The 18,464-nt window shown below is 37.4% G+C and overlaps 1 protein-coding gene and 1 non-coding gene across 8 annotated transcripts in view; both read left to right on the top strand.

Annotated features, from left to right (window-relative positions):
* Window positions 1–18,464, top strand: part of ERBIN (erbb2 interacting protein) — a 153,124-nt gene that overhangs the window by 125,074 nt on the left and 9,586 nt on the right. For 5 of the 7 annotated variants that reach the window (XM_075541101.1, XM_075541102.1, XM_075541103.1 and 2 more), the window contains exons 19-21: window positions 3,377–3,491; window positions 8,700–8,883; window positions 9,813–11,367. In XM_075541101.1, coding sequence (XP_075397216.1) covers window positions 3,377–3,491; window positions 8,700–8,883; window positions 9,813–11,367 — 1,854 coding nt within the window. Of the gene's footprint in view, window positions 1–3,376; window positions 3,492–8,699; window positions 8,884–9,812; window positions 11,368–16,385; window positions 16,530–18,464 lie in introns of all 7 variants that reach the window. The other 2 variants (XM_075541104.1, XM_075541099.1) reach the window with 1 other exon arrangement.
* LOC142441737 (U1 spliceosomal RNA) lies at window positions 5,539–5,701 on the top strand. The gene has a single exon (XR_012783087.1). It is a non-coding gene; the product is annotated as a U1 spliceosomal RNA (small nuclear RNA).

Genomic DNA, 18,464 nt, shown 5'->3' on the forward strand with positions numbered 1-18,464 from the left:
TAGATAGAATTGGTAATCCATTCCTTCAGGTGATAAGGACAGGAATAAGATCAAGGGAAATAAAGAAACCTGTTTTTATATTAATCTTTCAGACCAGTCACCATCCAAAAGTTCATTAAAATAAAAGGCCAGTCACAATGTAGCAGTGAATATCTTTGTAATACTGCATAGAAAGGCTCCGTAATTTAAAAATAAGATTTAGTCGGATGAGATTTATTTGTGTTAATCTATATATTTATAAACAAACTGTCACTTGATTCCTAGTGAGGAATTTCTAATATTCATTTGATGTAAGGTGGTGGCACAGATAAATGAATAAATATATGAAAATTAGTGCATACATCCTTAAGGTAGTAAACTCTGCTAAGTGTATACAGAAATTTAGAAAAGAGATTCTATTCTGGTTATGAACGAAGCATTATATAAAGAGAAGGAAGTCATGTGCCTGTATTTTGAAAGATTTCAGTTGGCAGAAGAGAAGTGTGGAAGGAATAATTAATACCAAACTAGCATTTAGAAAATGCGATGTTCTTAAAACAACATGTTTCCTATGTATGGAGGCACTTGATGCCTAAGCCAAGGAATTTGGAATCAGTGTGTTCTATAATGTTTTTGGAGGCACTGCAGGCTTTCATGAGTTATAATAGAGCTATGTACTAGGATTTTTTAGCAACCACTACTGTAGTCTCCCAAGTTAGAGGGCCTTTTGTATAATGATAGTGGAAAGTGCCATCTGGAACTTAGAACACAGAAACACTACAGGAAGCATATTGTGCATATTGATGATATATTATGTTGGTGTCATTAACATAAATAGAAGAAACAAATTCAGTGGGGAAATTTTTGGATATGTGAAATTTCAATAAGTCACAAAACTCTTGTTAGACAAATTCAGTGGGAAATTTAAAAAATAGTATTCTTTATCTCAGAAGAGAAATCAAAGCTAGATTAAAATTGAAGAATTGCATACATTAAACAATAATTGAAGTAAATGCAGTATTCCAAGAGATCAAAAGAAGAAAGCAAAAGCCACGGGCTACTTGCAGAAAGAGGACTTGGAATAAGCAAAGGAAACAGAAAATTGGGAGCAGATTGAAGAGGTTATAGCTCCCAAAGCCCTGGCATATAATAGATTCATGAAGCAGAAAGTTCAAATGTTGTAGATGTTAAGAACTGGATGAGACTGTTTCCTTTTCTTTCTACTCTCTCATTGTATGTATTTATCTAGTCATTCTGATCCCTGTTTTAGTCCAATTGCTGAATTGACTCAAAGCAACTCAAAGCAGCCACCTGTAGAGGACAGAAGAGAACTGTCCTCTAGGGTTTCTGGTAGCAGACTGCCACTTCTGTCTCCTGTGGTGAACTTTAATCACGGTGTCTCCAGTGCTCCATCTAGTCGGCAAGTCTTTTTGGTTCTCCTCACGCTCGTTCTCACTGTCTCTTTCCTACCAAGTCCCAGACCTACTCATATTATAATAGCTACATTTCTTTGCTCTAGTCTCTTCTTCATGTATATTCTTAAATACCATTGAGTGTTTAAACAAGTGGTCATTTTGAAGAATAATTCTGATCTTAAGTTTCTGAATTGGCATCTTCAGTGATGACCTATGCATACTTCATTGAGTTCATACTCAAAGCATAACATTTACCACACAATATAATTCACCTTTTCTGTCTTTCATGCCACTTATCTTGAGTTCCAACTGCATGAAATTACTACTGACCTGTATGCCATTATTTAGCTCCTGGTCTCCTTGTGCTCAGAATGTCATTCTCTTCTTAAGTTTACCACCTTGTCTTAAGTAGCATTTAATACTTGCCATTGCAGAACATTCTATAGCTGTGCTGCACACAAAACGGGCCTGTGTGGTAAACAAACTAATGCTAGCTTTTACATTATTAAATGACTGAATAAAAGTCAAGACAAATTATATTTCATGACACAAAATTTGTATGTGATTAAAATTTCAGTGCCATAAAATTTTGAAATAACTGCATTTGTTTTTATATTGTTGGTAGCTGTTTTTATGCTACAATGACACCCCTGCAAAGCCAAACAATGTTTACTAAATGGCCCTTTGTTGTAGAACTTAACCTTCTAGTTCTGAATTTTGTTATTTATTCATAAACTTATTATATAATTGAGTTAGTTAATTTATTGTGCCAACCTGGCTGATAAACACATGCGTGGTTAATTGAAGGGTAGGGATAAATGGCTTGGTGAGCCTCTCCTTTCTAGTTCTTGGGTCTCTTGCTTTCTGATGGTTGCACCAGGGTGCAGCTGCCTTAGCCAGTTCCCTGCTTCAGCTGGCAAGGCTCACTTCCTGAAAGACATCCCCAAGGAGAAGCCACATGGACCTACCCCAGTACAGTCCTGGATGCTGGAGCAGCCGTGTGGAGACCCCTGCCAGTGCTGAGATGCTTGCACATTCACTGACTCAGCTTTCCTCCTGCAGTCGGTGTCATTGCGTCTGCTCTGTGAGATGGAGGAGGATTTTCTGGATTGGTGTTGGACATATGGGTTAATGAGTTATGTCGGACTTGTGGGCTTGGGCAGCACTGAGTTGGGATGTTTTCTTGATGCACATATAACCTTTCTATAAAACTCTCTCATATATATGAGTTTTTGTGGATTTGGTTCTCTAAAGTACCCAGACTAACACACTAATTAAACACCTAGTATATATGTATCTTTTATATAAAGTCTATAAAGTATTACAAATTTTCCATTTTATCTGTTGACTACTGTATAACTTTTTTGGCATGTGATAGCATTCAATGGTTAAGTTACATTTTTTTTTAATGATTTTATTGGGGGCTCGTACAATTCTTATCACAATTTATATAGATTAATTAGGGCTTATCTTCAAGTTTAGTAGAGATTGACATTGATTTATGAATAGCAGAATCCCTAAGCCCTGCTGAATTCTTAGGATTCAATGGTCTTTGATAGAATGAATTTGAGTATTAGGGGGAAACTGTTCCCTCATTAAAGTTTTTCAACACAAAGATTGTGTTTCATGTATTTTTACTTCTCTACTATTCAACTCTATTACGAAGCACATAGTCATTCGTTAATTCTCTTGAATTATGAATTTTTGCAGAAAATTATTACATATAGTTAAATAATTTCCCAAGTTTTATTGCTATATCTTGAAAAAACTAAAACCCACTATTGTTGAGTCCACTCTGACTCATACCTTGGAGGAGTTAATATAAATTACATACTAGTTAGAGTCATTATCAATGTAAAAAAATGTTTCATATGTGTTCTTAATTAATATTTTCTTCCCTTTAAAGTTCCCATGACTTAATATTTATTTGAGAAATAAAAAATTAATGATTATAAATATTTCTCTTTTTTTCTTTAAATTAGGAATCTGAAGAACTTTCTTCTGATGAAGAGATGAAAATGGCAGAGATGCGACCACCATTAATTGAAACCTCTATCAACCAACCAAAAGTGGTAGCCCTGAGTAATAACAAAAAAGGTTAGATGTTGAAGGAAAGCATTAATAATCAAATTTCTGGAATATATTTCATTAAATGGAATTATGCTTCTGAAAATATCTGTCTTTCTCGAAGTGCTAGTGTCTTATTTTTAAAGAAAGTTAATGACACATCTTTTCTCTCCCACCTATGTATTTCTTTATAAGGACATGACGCCTAGATTTTAATTCAATTTCCATTGCTAAAATGGCTGTGTGATCATTGAATTATTTCATTTTACCAATGTGAACATTTTTAATTTGACATACAATGAGGCTAATGAGGTTTTTGTATATATCAAATGGACAGAAGCACCAAAATCTAATGCAGTACCTGGTGGGTTTTAGATGCTGTATCCCAAACTGCCCATCCATTCTTTCGTGTAACTTAGAACCTCACACTCTTAAGAAGTAAAGGGAATCTGTCCTTTCCCCTTCTTTCTCTGTCATGCCGTCCTACCACTGTCTGAATGTCTCTGTAATAACTCGACCAAATGTTTACCACTCTTACCCTTCCCGACATCAGTGTATCATCATCATCATCATTGTTGAGCGCTTAGTAAAATGTTAGTGATTTTCACGCCAGCCCCATGTTGAAGAGTGTAGCTAGAAAGGACTAATCAACTACCTGTTTTAAGGGAAAAAACTCGCTGCCATCAAATTAATGTGAACTCACAGTGACCCTATAGGACAGGGTCAGGCTGCCCCTTGGGTTTCTGAGACTACTTCTCGACAGGAGTAGAAAGCTGTGTCCCTTGGAGCAGCTGTTGATTTCAACTACTGGCCAACCAACAGTTAGCAGCCCAACATGTAAGGGCACCTGTTTATAACATTACTTTAAAAATTAAAAATACGGCACTCTACGATGCTCTCCCTCCCGACACAACTGCTGAAGCCAAAGCGGGTGAACAAGTAAATGTGGTGAAGAAAGCTGATGGTGCCCGGCTATCAAAAGAGAAGATAGTGACTGGGTCTTAAAGGCTTGAAGATAAACAAGCGGCCATCTAGCTCAGAAGCAACAAAGTCCACATGGAAGAACACACCAGCCTGTGTGATCGAGTGGTCCCGAAGGGATCAGTTATCAGGCATCAAAGAACAAAAAAATCATATCATTGGCTGCACACCTCCATGATATGATCGCCGAAGACAAATGGGTGGATAAGCAAATGTGGCGAAGAAAGCTGATGGTGCCCGGCTATCAAAAGAGATAGTGTCTGGGGTTTTAAAGGCTTGAAGGTGAGCAAGGGGCGTCTAGCTCAGAAGCAACAAAGCGCACATGGAAGAAGCACACCAGCCTGTGCGATCACGAGGTGCCAAAGGGACCAGGTATAAGGCATCATGCAAAAATGTGTGTGTGTGTGTGTGTGTGTGTGTGTGTGTGTGTATCATAGTGAATGAAGGGGGAAGTGCAGAGTGGAGACCCAAAGCCCATTTGTCGGCCCCTGGAGATCACCTCACAGAGGGCTTTAGGAGAGGAGATGGGTCAGTCAGGGTGCAATGTAGTACCGATGAAGAACACAGCTTTCCCCCAGATCCTGGATGCTTCTTCCCCCCAACTATCATGATCCGAATTCTACCTTGCAGGACTGGATAGGGCAGAGGTTGTACACTGGTGCATATGGGAGCTAGAGGCACAGGGAATCCAGGGTGGATGATACCTTCAGGACCACGGGTGTGAGGGGCGATAACTGGGAGAGTAGAGGGTGAGTGGGTAGGAAAGGGGGAACTGACTACAAGGATCCACATGTGACGTCCTCCCTGGGAGACGGGCGGCAGAGAAGGGGGGGGGACTCCGAATAGGGCAAGATATGACAAAATAACAATCTATAAATTATCAAGGGCTCATGAGGGAGGGAGGAGCGAGGAGGGAGGGGAATGAAAAAAGGACCTGATGCAAAGGGCTTAAGTGGAGAGCAAATGCTTTGAAAATGGTTAGGGCAAAGAATGTACAGATGTGCTTTGTACAATTGATGTATGGATTGTGATAAGAATTGTATGAGCCCCTAATAAAATGTTCAAAAAAAGATAAATGGAAAAAAGTTAAAAATCCATATTTACCTGGCAGGGAGATACCATGATCATGAAGGTGGTTTTCCCAGGGCAAGGCTTATCCGTTGCACTCTGGATGTGGTGGACCCTGCGATTTCCCCAAATGTGGGAAGCTCAACTACATAATTTGTGGTAGTGGGGGATTGTATTTGTGCTTTCCCCTAGAGGAAAAAAAAAATTAAAAATCCTTTACCCCAAATACATTAGGCTTGAGGTTGACTGTACTTTTTTCAACTGTAAACACTATCTAGAATACTTTCACTGTGCTGCTAAATTCTGTGGAAGTGCAAAAAGGTCTCTATTTCATATATAATCTATGATTTTTTTCCTACTGCATACTGTATTTCTGTAATTTGACTAGACTTAAGTTAGATAGAAGTAGTCGTTAGTGTTATAAAGATATTAAATTATTTTAACAGTATTTTTCGTATACACAGTCATCGCACATATTTAAAAGTCGGTTCACTATTGATAATTCCATAAAGCTTTTAATACCAGAAGAGAAAACTAATTTTTGTGGAAATAATTTTATTTGCTTGATGCTTATGCTTGCACCACTGCATTGCTTATTATTACTGTTATCAGGAAATTCCACATGTACGAAATTATTTTTATGCATGTAACTGCAATTTTTACTCAACTGCAATTTTTATCATTAATTTTTTCAAATTATGAATGGGTTGAAAAGCACATGCACTAAAACTAGTTGGTGGCTGTAGAGAGCATTGCTCAATGTAATCTTTGTATTTAAAATAAGTCAAATGAGTAATCTCAACAATGATTAAACAATGCTCTCACTTAAAATTCTGTACTTTAATGTGTATATTAGAACTGACTTTTCAGGTGGTAACTCTTCTTGTCTTAATCATATTTGTAACCTCATGTATAGAATAATACCATGTAATCTTTCTTCACTGGATACATTTTACACAAATTCTTTTGTTTTAAATTTTTAAAAATCATTTTATTAGGGGCTCATATAACTCTTATCACAATCCATACATACATCAATTGTGTAAAGCACATTTTGTATATTCATTGTCCTCATCATTCTCAAAACATTTGCTCTCCACTTAAGACCCTGGCATCAGCTCCTCATTTTTCCCAATTCCTTCCCGCTATCCACTCCCTCATGAACCCTTGATAATTTATAAATTATTATCTTGTCATATCTTACACTGTCCAACGTCTTCCTTCACCCACTTTTCTGTTGTCCTTCTCTCAGGGAGGAGGTTATATGTAGGTCCTTGTAATCAGTTCCCTCTTTCCATTCCACCCTCCCGGTATTGCCTCTCGCCACTGGTCAAGAAGGGGTCATCTGTCCTGGATTCCCTGTGTTTACAGTTGCTATCTGTACCAGTGTACATGCTCTGGTTTAGCCAGATTTGTAAGGTAGAACTGGGATCATGATAGTGGGGGGACAGGGGGGGAAGCCTTTTATGAACTAGAGGAAAGTTGTATGTTTCATCGTGGCTACACTGCATCCTGACTAGCTTGTGTCCTCCATGTGACCCTTGTCTACAGATGGGCTTTGGGTCTCCACTCCGCACTCCCCCTCATTCGCAATGATATGATTTTTTTGTTCTGATGATGCCTGATACCTGAACCCTTCAACGCCTCGTGATCACACAGGCTGGTGGGCTTCCATGCGGGCTTTGTTGAGCTTCTGAGCTAGATAACCGCTTGTTTACCTTCAAGACCCCAGACGCTATATCTTTTGATAATCAGGCACCATCAACTTTCTTTACCACATTTACTTATGCACTCATTTGTCTTCAGCGATTGTATCAGGAAGGTGAGCACACAGTAATACGATTTTTTGGTCTTTAATGCCTGATATCTGATCCCTTCAGCACCTCGTGATCGCACAGGCTGGTGTGCTTCTTCCATGTTGGCTTTGTCACTAAATGGCCCCTTTACCTTTAAGACCCCAGACACTATATCTTTTGATAGCCGAGGACAATCAACTTTCTTCACCACATTTCCTTATTCACCCGCTTTGTCTTCAGCGACTGTGTCAGAAAGGTGAGCATCATGAAATGCCAGTTTAATAAAACAAAGTATTCTTGCATTGAGGGAGTACTTGAGTGGAGGCCCAATGTTCATCTGCTACCTTAATGCTAAATCTATAAATAGATGCACATAGATCTATTAGATCTATTTCCACATCCTCATATATAAATATATTTACATATGTGCATGCCTTTATTCAGACCTCTGTAAATGCCCATTGACTCCTAGCTCTTTCCTCTATTTCCTTTTTCTTTCCTCTTGTCCCACTATCATGTTCAGCCTTCTTTTGGGTTTCAGTAATTTCTCTCGGTTACTTTACCCTTGGTCACAGCCTACCAGGCATCCTACACCCTCCTCACCACCAATTTGAATTACTTGTTCCCTAATCCCTGGGTTTGTTAACACCACTTCCCTTCCCCCCACCTCTTCCTCTCCCATATGTCCCCCTGGAACTGTCGGTCCCGTGGTTTTCTCTTCCACATTTTTCATCCAGCCTATCTTATTTAGACAGACCTGTGGAGATAGTAACATGCACAAAAACAAGACATAGCAAAACCAAGAAACAAAAGAAAAGAAAACAAAACAAAACAACAAACCAATGACATAATACAAAACAGAATACAACAACAAGAAAGAAAAGCTTGTTGTATTTAGTTCAAGGACTGTTGGTTGGCCTTTGGGAATGTTTTCCGGCCGAGTCTGATGGGGCACCAAGCCCTGGCCCCAAAGTCTAATTTTGGTATTCCCTGGGGACGTCATTGCTCTGTTCCCCTTGCTATTCTGTTCCATGCCCTTAAGTGTTTTCCCCTGGTGTGGTGGGATCAGATCAGGCAGGATTCCCACACTGTGTCTCCAGTGTTGTCCCCTTTGAAGCTATGGGTCAGTGAGGGATGTCGTGTCTCATTAGTGGGGCCGGCCATATGGTCTCTGGTTTGGCTGCTCTGCGCAGGAATCTCTTTGTCAAGGCTTGGTGGTCCAGGATGTGCTCCACTCCTCCCCCGTCATTTGCTCTCGTGTGCTGTGATCAGACATACCCCCTCTCAGAGCTGCAGATTCAGTGCTGTCCTCTGAAATAAATTCTTCTGGGGGTAGGGCAGGCATTTTGCACAAATCTTGATGACTTTGTTGTCTTAAATTATTTTGTTTCAGATGATACAAAGGACGCAGATTCTCTATCAGATGAAGCTACCCACAATAGCAATCAGAATAATAGCAATTGTTCTTCTCCATCTCGAATGTCTGATTCAGTATCTCTTAATACTGATAGCAGCCAAGAGACTTCACTCTGCTCTCCAGTGAAAGAAACTCGCATTGGTATTAATTCCAAAGTCAGGTTTGTGAACATTTTACAAAATAATTTATTTGCATAATAAACAAATCATAAGGCAACTACAACATAGATCCCAAGAGGGAGGTTAAATTTTGTTTTGTTTTGCATCTGTATTTTATGGGGAACTCTTTGCTTTGGACAATGTTGCCATCTACATATTTGAATTTAATAATTGGTATGGGAAAATAATAGGTTTAATGTCATGCTTCAGAATTTTTTACTCAATTGTACAAGTTATTGGTTCTTTCCATGTATGTGCCCATCTTTCAACCATTTCATTTTAAACAGTCAAAAAGGCTGCAACAGAAAAGGAAGATACATAAGTCCATTTTTCTGCCTTGCTTTAGTCCTATTAAACTACTTTTAGTACTATCTATACTAGAGGTACTATTTTTGGTTTTTAGTTGTTCTGTATTCATGGAAATAAGCTTATTAAAATAATGCTTTACAGTAAATTCCTTTTAATTGTGACTCCATGAACTCTTTAACTTTGTGTTACCTACACATTAACTACCGTATATACTAGAATATAAGCCGACCCGAGTATAAGCCGAGGCACCTAATTATTACCTGGAAAACCAGAAAAACTGATTGACTCGAGTATAAGCCTAGGGTGGGAAATGCAGGATGTGAATTAACACAGAGATCAGAGGGGGACTCTGATTGCTTAGATGTGAGTAAACAAACATTCAAAGCCCTGCGGTGTCAGTAGGGCTTTGAGTGAACAGAGGAGGAACGGCAATCACCACAAGATGTTACACCTTGCTAGGGTACCACTGACTGACCCGTGTATAAGCCAAACCCCAGTTTTTCAGCACATTTTTCAGCACACTCGGCTTATACATGAGTATATATCGTAATTAAATCTTAATGTCACCCTTACTAATAAATTGGGCTTGGTGTTGTTTTTCATAAAATTATCTTTGTTTTAGGAAAGAAGATGAAAATTTTAATAACCTTTTGCACAATGGAGATATTTTGAATAATTCAACGGAAGAAAAATTCAGTATCCATGATACAAAAGATTTTAACCTCCCTGAATATGATTTGAACATTGAGGAGCGATTGGTTCTAATTGAGAAAGGTGTTGATTCAACAGCCACATCTGATGAATGTCACAAATTCGACCATATCAATATGAATCTTAATAAACTAGTAATGAATGATACATTTCAGCCAGAGATTGTGGAAAGATCAAAGACAGAGGATATAGTCCTTGGAGTGGGGTTTTTAAACATAAATGGTGAAGAAGAAGTTGAGCACTTAGAAAATGGAAACACATATTCTGATCTGGAGTCCATTACGAAGGTAAATGGGCATTCTCAGGAAGCGTCGCAGTCTCCTGGGAGGACTGAACTATTCGACACAGACTCTTCTGTTGACATGGGTATTTCCAAAAGCACCGATGATCTTTCCCCACAGAGAAGTGGGTCAACCGGGCCTGTTGTGAAATCTCATAGCATAACTAATATGGAGACTGGAAGACTAAAAATCTATGATATTCTTAGTGATAACGGACCTCAGCAGCCAAGTACAACAACTAACGTAACATCTGTTGATGGGAAAAACATAGTCCGGAGCAAATCGGCCACACTTTTATATGATCAACCTTTACAAGTATTTACAGGTTCTTCTTCATCTTCTGATTTAGTATCAGGCACAAAGACAATTTTCAAGTTTGACTCAAATCATAATCCAGAAGAGCCAAATATTCTAAGAGGCCCCACAGCATGTGGCCCACAATCTATGCCTCAGATATATGGGCCTCCACAGTATAACATCCAGTACAGTAGTTGTAATAGTAGTGCTGCAGCCAAAGATACTTTGTGGCACTCCAAACCAAATCCCCAAGTAGATCATGCCGGTTTCCCTCCTCAGCGCCTTCCTAGATCAGAAAGCACAGAAAGTCACAATTATGCTAAACATTCTGCAAATATGAATTTCTCTAATCACAATAATGTCCGTGCTAATACTTCATACCATTTACATCAGAGACTTGGTCCAGCAAGACCTGGGGAGATGTGGACTGTCTCACCCAATGACCGGCTCACTCCTGGATCAACTCGGCCCACAATTCAGCGACAGAGTAGTATGTCCTCCACAGCCTCGGTAAACCCTGGTGATCCTGGTCCCAACAGGAGGGCCCAGATTCCTGAAGGGGACTATTTGTCATATAGGGAGCTACATTCAGTAGGCAGAACACCTCCCATGCTATTAGGATCACAGAGACCTCTTTCTGCACGAACATACAGCATTGATGGTCCGAATGCCCCAAGGCCTCAGAGTGCTCGACCCTCTGTCACAGAAATACCAGAGAGAACTATGTCAGTCAGTGATTTCAATTATTCACGGACTAGTCCTTCAAAAAGGTCAAATGCCAGGGTTGGTTCTGAGCATTCTTTATTAGATCCTCCAGGAAAAAGTAAAGTCCCTCATGATTGGCGAGAACAAGTACTCCGACACATTGAGGCCAAAAAGCTGGAAAAGGTAATCAAAAATGAATTTTTTATTCTACTCTTAAAATTTTACATATTTTCCTTAAACTTGTTTGGAATACTTAAAAAGATTATCTAGGAGTTTTTCTTTGCTACTAGGAATGGAGTTCCAAGTTAGACTTGGCCAGGAGTCAAAGCACTTGAAATGGTAGTATAAATATATTTCCCTTTCTTACTCCCCACTTTTTCTGAATGAACTTACTGTTTTATTTGTTAATGTGTGTATCACTTTTAGATTGTATTTACATGCCTGAAATCATGCGCGTTGCCACTTTGCCTTTTCTGACTGCGTGGTCTCCTCTCAATAATTGTGGATAATTTAAATATATTTTTTTATAAAATTGCAGGTTACAATATAGTTACCTGAGTAACAATTAATGTATTGTAAATGTAAATACCTCATCAGGAGTTCCCCACCAGTCCACATTATATAAACTAACACTGTCACGGATTGCTTCTGGCATGGCATTGACTGACTCAACTGCACTTCTGCCTTACATGAATTTAGTTACAGGTTTCTGTTCCTGTAGTGTAGTTTGGCAACAGAGAGACTGCTTATGCTTGTGGTGAGTTTTATTCGTAGTTGTCTATTCCTGAAAGGAATTGAAACTGTTACATTTTCAGATAGTACCTATATTAGCACCATAGTTCCTTGACCCTAGCATAGAAGTTAAATTCTTTCTTTAAGGCTCTGCTTCATATCTCATTGGATTTTCCCCAAACAAAACCTGACCTTTATGTATTAAAAATAAGTATTTCTTTGTTGAACAAGTTTGTAGATACTCTGTTGTTTATTTATTATTTTAAGTTTTCTGGAATAAAAACCTCAGTATAAATACCTTATAGTAACTCGGTATAATTGCTAGCTCTTTTTAATGTTGTCTCTAAACTTTAAAATAGTTGAGAAGTTATAAGCCTGAGGCTTTCTTTCTCATCTGTCCGTTGTGTTTCTGCTGTACTTGACTTATTATTGAAGCTATTTAGACTGTGCTTTTCTAAGAAATTTGGAAATTTCATAAGCAGGGGAGTAACATAGCTGTTAAATACAAGTGGTATAAAGAAACTTCTAATGACAATGTGAAACTGGATTTGAGGAGGAAGAGGGCTGTAGTCAAGGAGATGAGTTATCAGGCTGTTTTAGTGATGCAGATACAGAATAAGGTCTAAACTATGAAGTGCGATTTAGGCAACAACAAAAAACCAGAAGATAATTTGAAACAGTCTGTATTCATTGAGGAAAACTTGATGTTTGTGCCTTCGACAACTGGTGGTTAGGATGTATTAACTATTAGTGTAAAGGAGGAATTGCCAGTTGGAAGGGAAAAAATTAATTTGGTTATAAGTATATTCTGTGTAGTAGACTGCTCAAATAGAGCTCCTCTCACTGATATCTGATAGAGATGTCCCTGGATATTGATAACAGTGAGTAGCAGTGTACCTCTCAACTTGATTATTTTTATTATTCTGTAGAATACCTACATATTTAGAAACGTGCTGTGGAGTTTCTTGGAGTGTGCTTGACAGTAGTCTCCCAGTTGGGCTCACATTTTTAATGTTTTTGTGGTAGAATTGGGTGCCTTTGGCTGATATTCAGGTCGACTTATACTCTGCATACGGTACCTAATTGGAACAAGTAACATAGCCTTTTCTTTTATCAATTGCTTCACCTGTAAAAGAGGCACAATGAAAGTATTGCCTTTAGGATTGTTTCAAAAACGGAGTTATGTAGAAAATACACCAGGAACAACAATTAAATAACTCAACCTACAACAGTACTGAGTATGTACTAAGTTCTGTATAAGTGTTAATTGCATTCATAATTTCTTAACATTAAAAATTGTTAATTAAAATTGATGGATTTTCCTAATTATGGTGATAAGCCATAATGATGATAATTTTTTTAAATAACTTACAAAACAATATTCTTAAATTTTACTTATATAAAGATTGTTAGTTTGAAAAGTTTGTCTTAAATTCCCCTTTCATGAAGGATCATAGTGTTGAATAATAGTCTTCTTATACATGCTCATAGAAAAAATAACAGTAGCACACCAGCAGGGAATTTGACAAGGTTTGACATTCATGCACACACACAAATATGCATACACACACATACAACTGGTAGCAAAATAGAAAACTGAAATCTGTATATTTTTTCTTTTTGGTGATATCATTAATTTCTAGTTAAAAATAATCTTAATATATTAATGGTAATTGTCTCTCAGTAGTGAGTTTTGAAGGTTTTTTAAAAGTACAATTCTATGGTGATTTAGCTTTAGGGGGCGGGAAATGCAAGAGTAATCAGAAGGTGAGAAGAGTTGTTTTTCATTCCAGAGCTGAGGAGTGATGTGATAAAACGAATATTTACAATATCTCCAGCAGAAAAGTTCACGATGAAATGATAAAAGGTAGTTTGGGAACTTATTTTAATAATAAAGCAGCAAGATCGTCATAACATATGCTAGGATTGTGGCTGCCATGGAGATACATCTGAAAGACATTTGGAAGAAAATCATCTGCTTGAGTGAAGGGTCCAAGCAGAAGAAAGTTTCAGTTCAGTATATTAGAGTGGTCACATTTAAAATAAAAATTTAAAGTCTTTGTAAGGAGGGTAGAATCCCTAAAAGGATGGGTTGTATGCAGTTGTGATTTGGCAAAAAATTGCTTACCCATATATACTTGTGTATAAGCCAAGTTTTTCAGCACATTTTTAATGTCGTTTTTGTGGTAAAATTAGGTGCCTCGGCTGATACCCGGGTCGGTTTGTACTGAGTATGTGGTACTGAGTTTGAAGGGTAGGGACTCTGATGTGATGGTAGTTGCACGAGTGACTTGAAACACAGTATGAGAGTAGAGTTAGCCATGCAATTTTGAGATGCAAACTATTGGGGTTAGTGAGTTTTCCTGGGCATTAATTTTGTAGGGAAAGTGTTTTCTCTTACTTAACTTGCTTATTGGTCTAAAGCCATTCAGGTAGAGTCCCATTATGTGTACAAGACTTAGAACTCCTCCAGTGTTTTCTTCTCTCTCCCTCGCCGTTAATTGTGCCAGTTACTTTGCCGTTTTACAGGTCAAGCGGTCTGAATGCTCAAACATCTCTCTACAGATTTGCCTTTGTTCTCCTTTAATCTATATCAGTGGCTCTCAGACTTTACTAAATGGATTCTGTAAACAAAAACATATACAAGGGACTTCAGAAAGTACATGGGGAAATCCCATTGTCTTTCCATTGTGGTTTTTCCCAACCTTTTTGAACCCCCCTTGCATAGAAAGTTTCCAAGAGTACTTACATGTGTTCACCTTTATGCAAGCTTGACTCAAACTTTCTTTACACATTTATAGGGCTATGCCTTCTGTTTGTCTGAGTAATGTATCACTGTTCTGCCATTATGCTCTTAAAAGTTACTTCATTCAATAGAAATAACTTAATATTCTTAAAATTGAAGCATAATTTGAGTCATTTTCACTTTGAAAATTAACTCTATGTTTTGATTTTATTTCTCTGAGTTCCCAATAGCTAAGAAGATGCTTTTAATATAATTTTTAAATGTTCTAAAAACATTTAAACTTAATTGAGAAGCTTTGGAAAGGAATCAAATGTTTTTATTTCAAAGTTGAATTAATATTAATATCCAGTTGTTGCTGATATTCCTTATTATATAAACATTTAAAATAAGAAGCACTCCAAACCAGAAATGATTTCCGCAATCTGATCATTTTCTTTTTCATTTGTTACCATTACAGCTGTTAAGTTGCAAGGCGTGACATTACCCAGTACCTGCATGTAGCATTGAATTAAATTCTGTGCAATGTATTTGACAGGTGTGGCTGTATGTGGGCTACTTTGAATTCAAGCCTAGACCTGTGCTAAGCTGCAGCCTTCATAATTAAACATTTACAGGAAATTCATAATACGAAGGGGCTTCATAAAGTTCGTGGAATATAGAACAAAAAGATAATTTTTCTACAACCTTTTTGAAGCCACATACATTCAGAGATGATAGAAAATCTTTATTCTAAGATCTCACTAGTTGCCATTAAGTCAGTTCAACTCATGTTGACTCCAAGTGTGTCATGACTGAGCTCCGTAGAGTTTTTAGTGTCTGATATCTTCAAAAGGCCACCAGGCCTTTCTCCCAAGGCATATATTTAAATTTAGCAGCCAAATGCAATAACTGTTTGTACACCTGATGTATCCATCAGAAAGAAGGATTAATCCTAATAAAATGTTTTTTAATAAAATACAAAAAAAAGAAGGATTAATCAGGCCACTCAAATTAGCAGTGTGTTGGAATTTGGGGGTATAGCACAACAGTTGTGCATGGTTTTCATGTTTTGTGTATGTGTAACACGAAGTCCAGTCAAATGGTTATGGAGCCTCTAATTGCCTCTGCTAAATACTTGATGAAATGGTTTGAGAAAATGCCGTTCTGTCCCAGTAGTTTTGGTCTTTAGTCTTTCTTTAGAATATCTACAAGATAACTAAAAGTGTATATGATCATTTCATAGATCCTTTCCACAACTGCATATTAATGATACTTGGTATGAGAGAACAACTTGAACATTTGGGGATAGTGCACATTTCTTAAGTGCAAAATTTTGCCAAGAGTGAAATTCCTTTATAGCATTTTTGCCTTAATCATATGCCCAAATGTGATTTGACTTCAGTTTATAGAGACATTAATTCAGTGTCTCTTTTCTGATGCCTTTCTAATAAGACATGAGAAGAGTTTAAGAAAAGAACATTTTAAAACACGCTATATGTTTGTATTCCTTCCTTGGTGTCAAAACATGTGAATGAATGTATTTACATGTAATGTATGTATATATGTATATGTTGTCATCTAAATTTCTTTGGCAAATGGGGCCAATTTCAGTGGGGCACTGAAAATTCAGTGTTGCATGATATTTCTGCATGGTTAGGGGTGATACAAGAGTCTGTGAATAACATGTCTTGTGAATGTTGCATGCTGCGCTAATCTCTGTTAAATCTGTCCCCTCTTTATTCAGAGCATGCTGTCAAGGTCCTTTAATTCCACTCTCACTGCTGTAAGCAGCTTTCACTATGGCAGCTCTAGGGATCTGCATGGCAGCCAGGGCAGCCTTGCCTTGAGTGTTGCAGACGGAAGAGGTTCTGGTGGGCACGTTTTCCGAGTGAGTACAGTAGACTAGCACTTTTAATACCTAGACACTTACCCACTTGCTTTACATTTCCGTAGCAAAATATTCACTGTAAGTTTGAAATCTTGATCTCCCAACTTCTTCCATGGCTTAGCTCTAAATCTTTATAATATTTCTTTGATATGGATGCAAAAAGGGATATGCAACAGAAATTATCTGTTGGAGAGGCTCTTGAAAAAGTATTCTTTGCAGTGTTTTTTTTTTTTTAATGTTAAAGAGCATTGTCTCCCTAATAGAAGATTTAAGGCTTATCCCTTAATGCAATCCCACAGTTGGGGTTATTGGGAAGAATAACTTTCATTCCAATTGGCTAATGAAAAATATTAACCAGAACTAGTTTAAATCAAAATTCACTGAGGATGATTAAATGTGAAGCTGGAGACATGGTAAGAAGTATCCATGGGAAGCAAAACCAACATATATTTTACCATAGTCTCGAGTGGTCCTTGTTAGCTTAGTGTGGTGACACTCAGGTTTATAGTGAAGAAGAAAGGTGGTTTTTGTTTGTGTTAGTTTTTCCTTTTTATGGACGTGTTTAAGATTAGGGGTGAGAATGACTGAGAAGGAGAAAGAACAGAGCAAGTCTGGCGTGGTCCTGCTTTAGGTATTTCTGTCCATATAACTTCCCTGTGGGACAGAGTCACTGAAAGAGGCTTTCTCCCTCCCTGGCCTTCCACCTTGAAGACCTTTCTCTCATATGGGGAGAAAGGCCTCCACGTTGACTGTGCTGCTTCTGGATTCTTCCCTTTTTCTTGAGCTCCTAGTCTCCGTTTTAGAATAAAACTCTAGTTTTACTCTAGTTTGTTTTAGAGCAGGAGCTGTTTGCTCATTTTACTTTTCTTTGACTGGGCCTCAGCTAGCCTCACTCTGTGTCTCATTCTTCCTCTTGATTTCTATGTTATTTATATGAAGGTGACAACAGTCCTTTTGAAATTTGTCAGTTTGAAAAAATTTTTCGGAGCATGGTGTTCACTATGAATGCAGGTGCCGAATAATTCCTGTTCTTCTGGCAACAGAAGACACAAAGGAAAAACCAGCAACGACTTTAACTAAGGACCCATCTTTGTTGTCATTTGGGACAATTATCCTTTTCCCCTAATTATTCTATAGTAACAATTTTTGCTTGCTTTTCTTAAATACAGCATCTTTTGTTCCATATAATTTTATGTTTTTAATTCAGTATATGCTTGATTTTTGAAAGTGTAGCTAAGTATACATCCAGGTTTGAGTCTAAATTTCAGGCTGTGAATCAGATTGGTTGGTTATTGTGCATTCTGAATAAATGTCAAAGTAAAAGAATAAAAATGAGAGTATTCATTGCAGAAATATACAAAATTGTGCCACACCACATTTAAAAGTGCTAAGCCATGGCTTGAACTAGCAACTAAATTTAATATATTGTTTGCAGATATACCTCCTAAGATATACCTGTGTATTCTAAAGTTTACATGTATCCTCTCAAATATAATGAAATAGGTTCTAAAATGTTCTTTTACACAATGATTTCACTTGCATTTCGCTTAATGTATATATTGTTTTAAGAGTAACAACCCTACTATTATGACAAATCGGTTACTTTAAAAATCCTATCTAGTTGTGTTAAAAGTTAAATTATGAAAAACACAGGTGCCTCATTTCCCATCATATTTATTATAAATATTCAGGACAATTAGATGTTGAGTCTATTCTCTCTTATAAAACTGTCCATGTGATGAACTACATATAAAGAATACATTAAGGAAAAAAAGAATATATTCAGGTTAATTTCCTTTTAATTTCATTATTAAAATATACCCTTAAATATAGTCATTTTTAAAAGCATTTCAAAAAATCAGTTTCCTTCAAAATACTGGGGTAAAATTAAGATAAAGTCAATTTAGTAAACTTTAAATTAGTTGATACTACAAA

The sequence above is a fragment of the Tenrec ecaudatus genome, chromosome 2 (genome assembly GCF_050624435.1).
Source record: "Tenrec ecaudatus isolate mTenEca1 chromosome 2, mTenEca1.hap1, whole genome shotgun sequence".
In the NCBI taxonomy this organism is placed as follows: domain Eukaryota; kingdom Metazoa; phylum Chordata; class Mammalia; order Afrosoricida; family Tenrecidae; genus Tenrec; species Tenrec ecaudatus.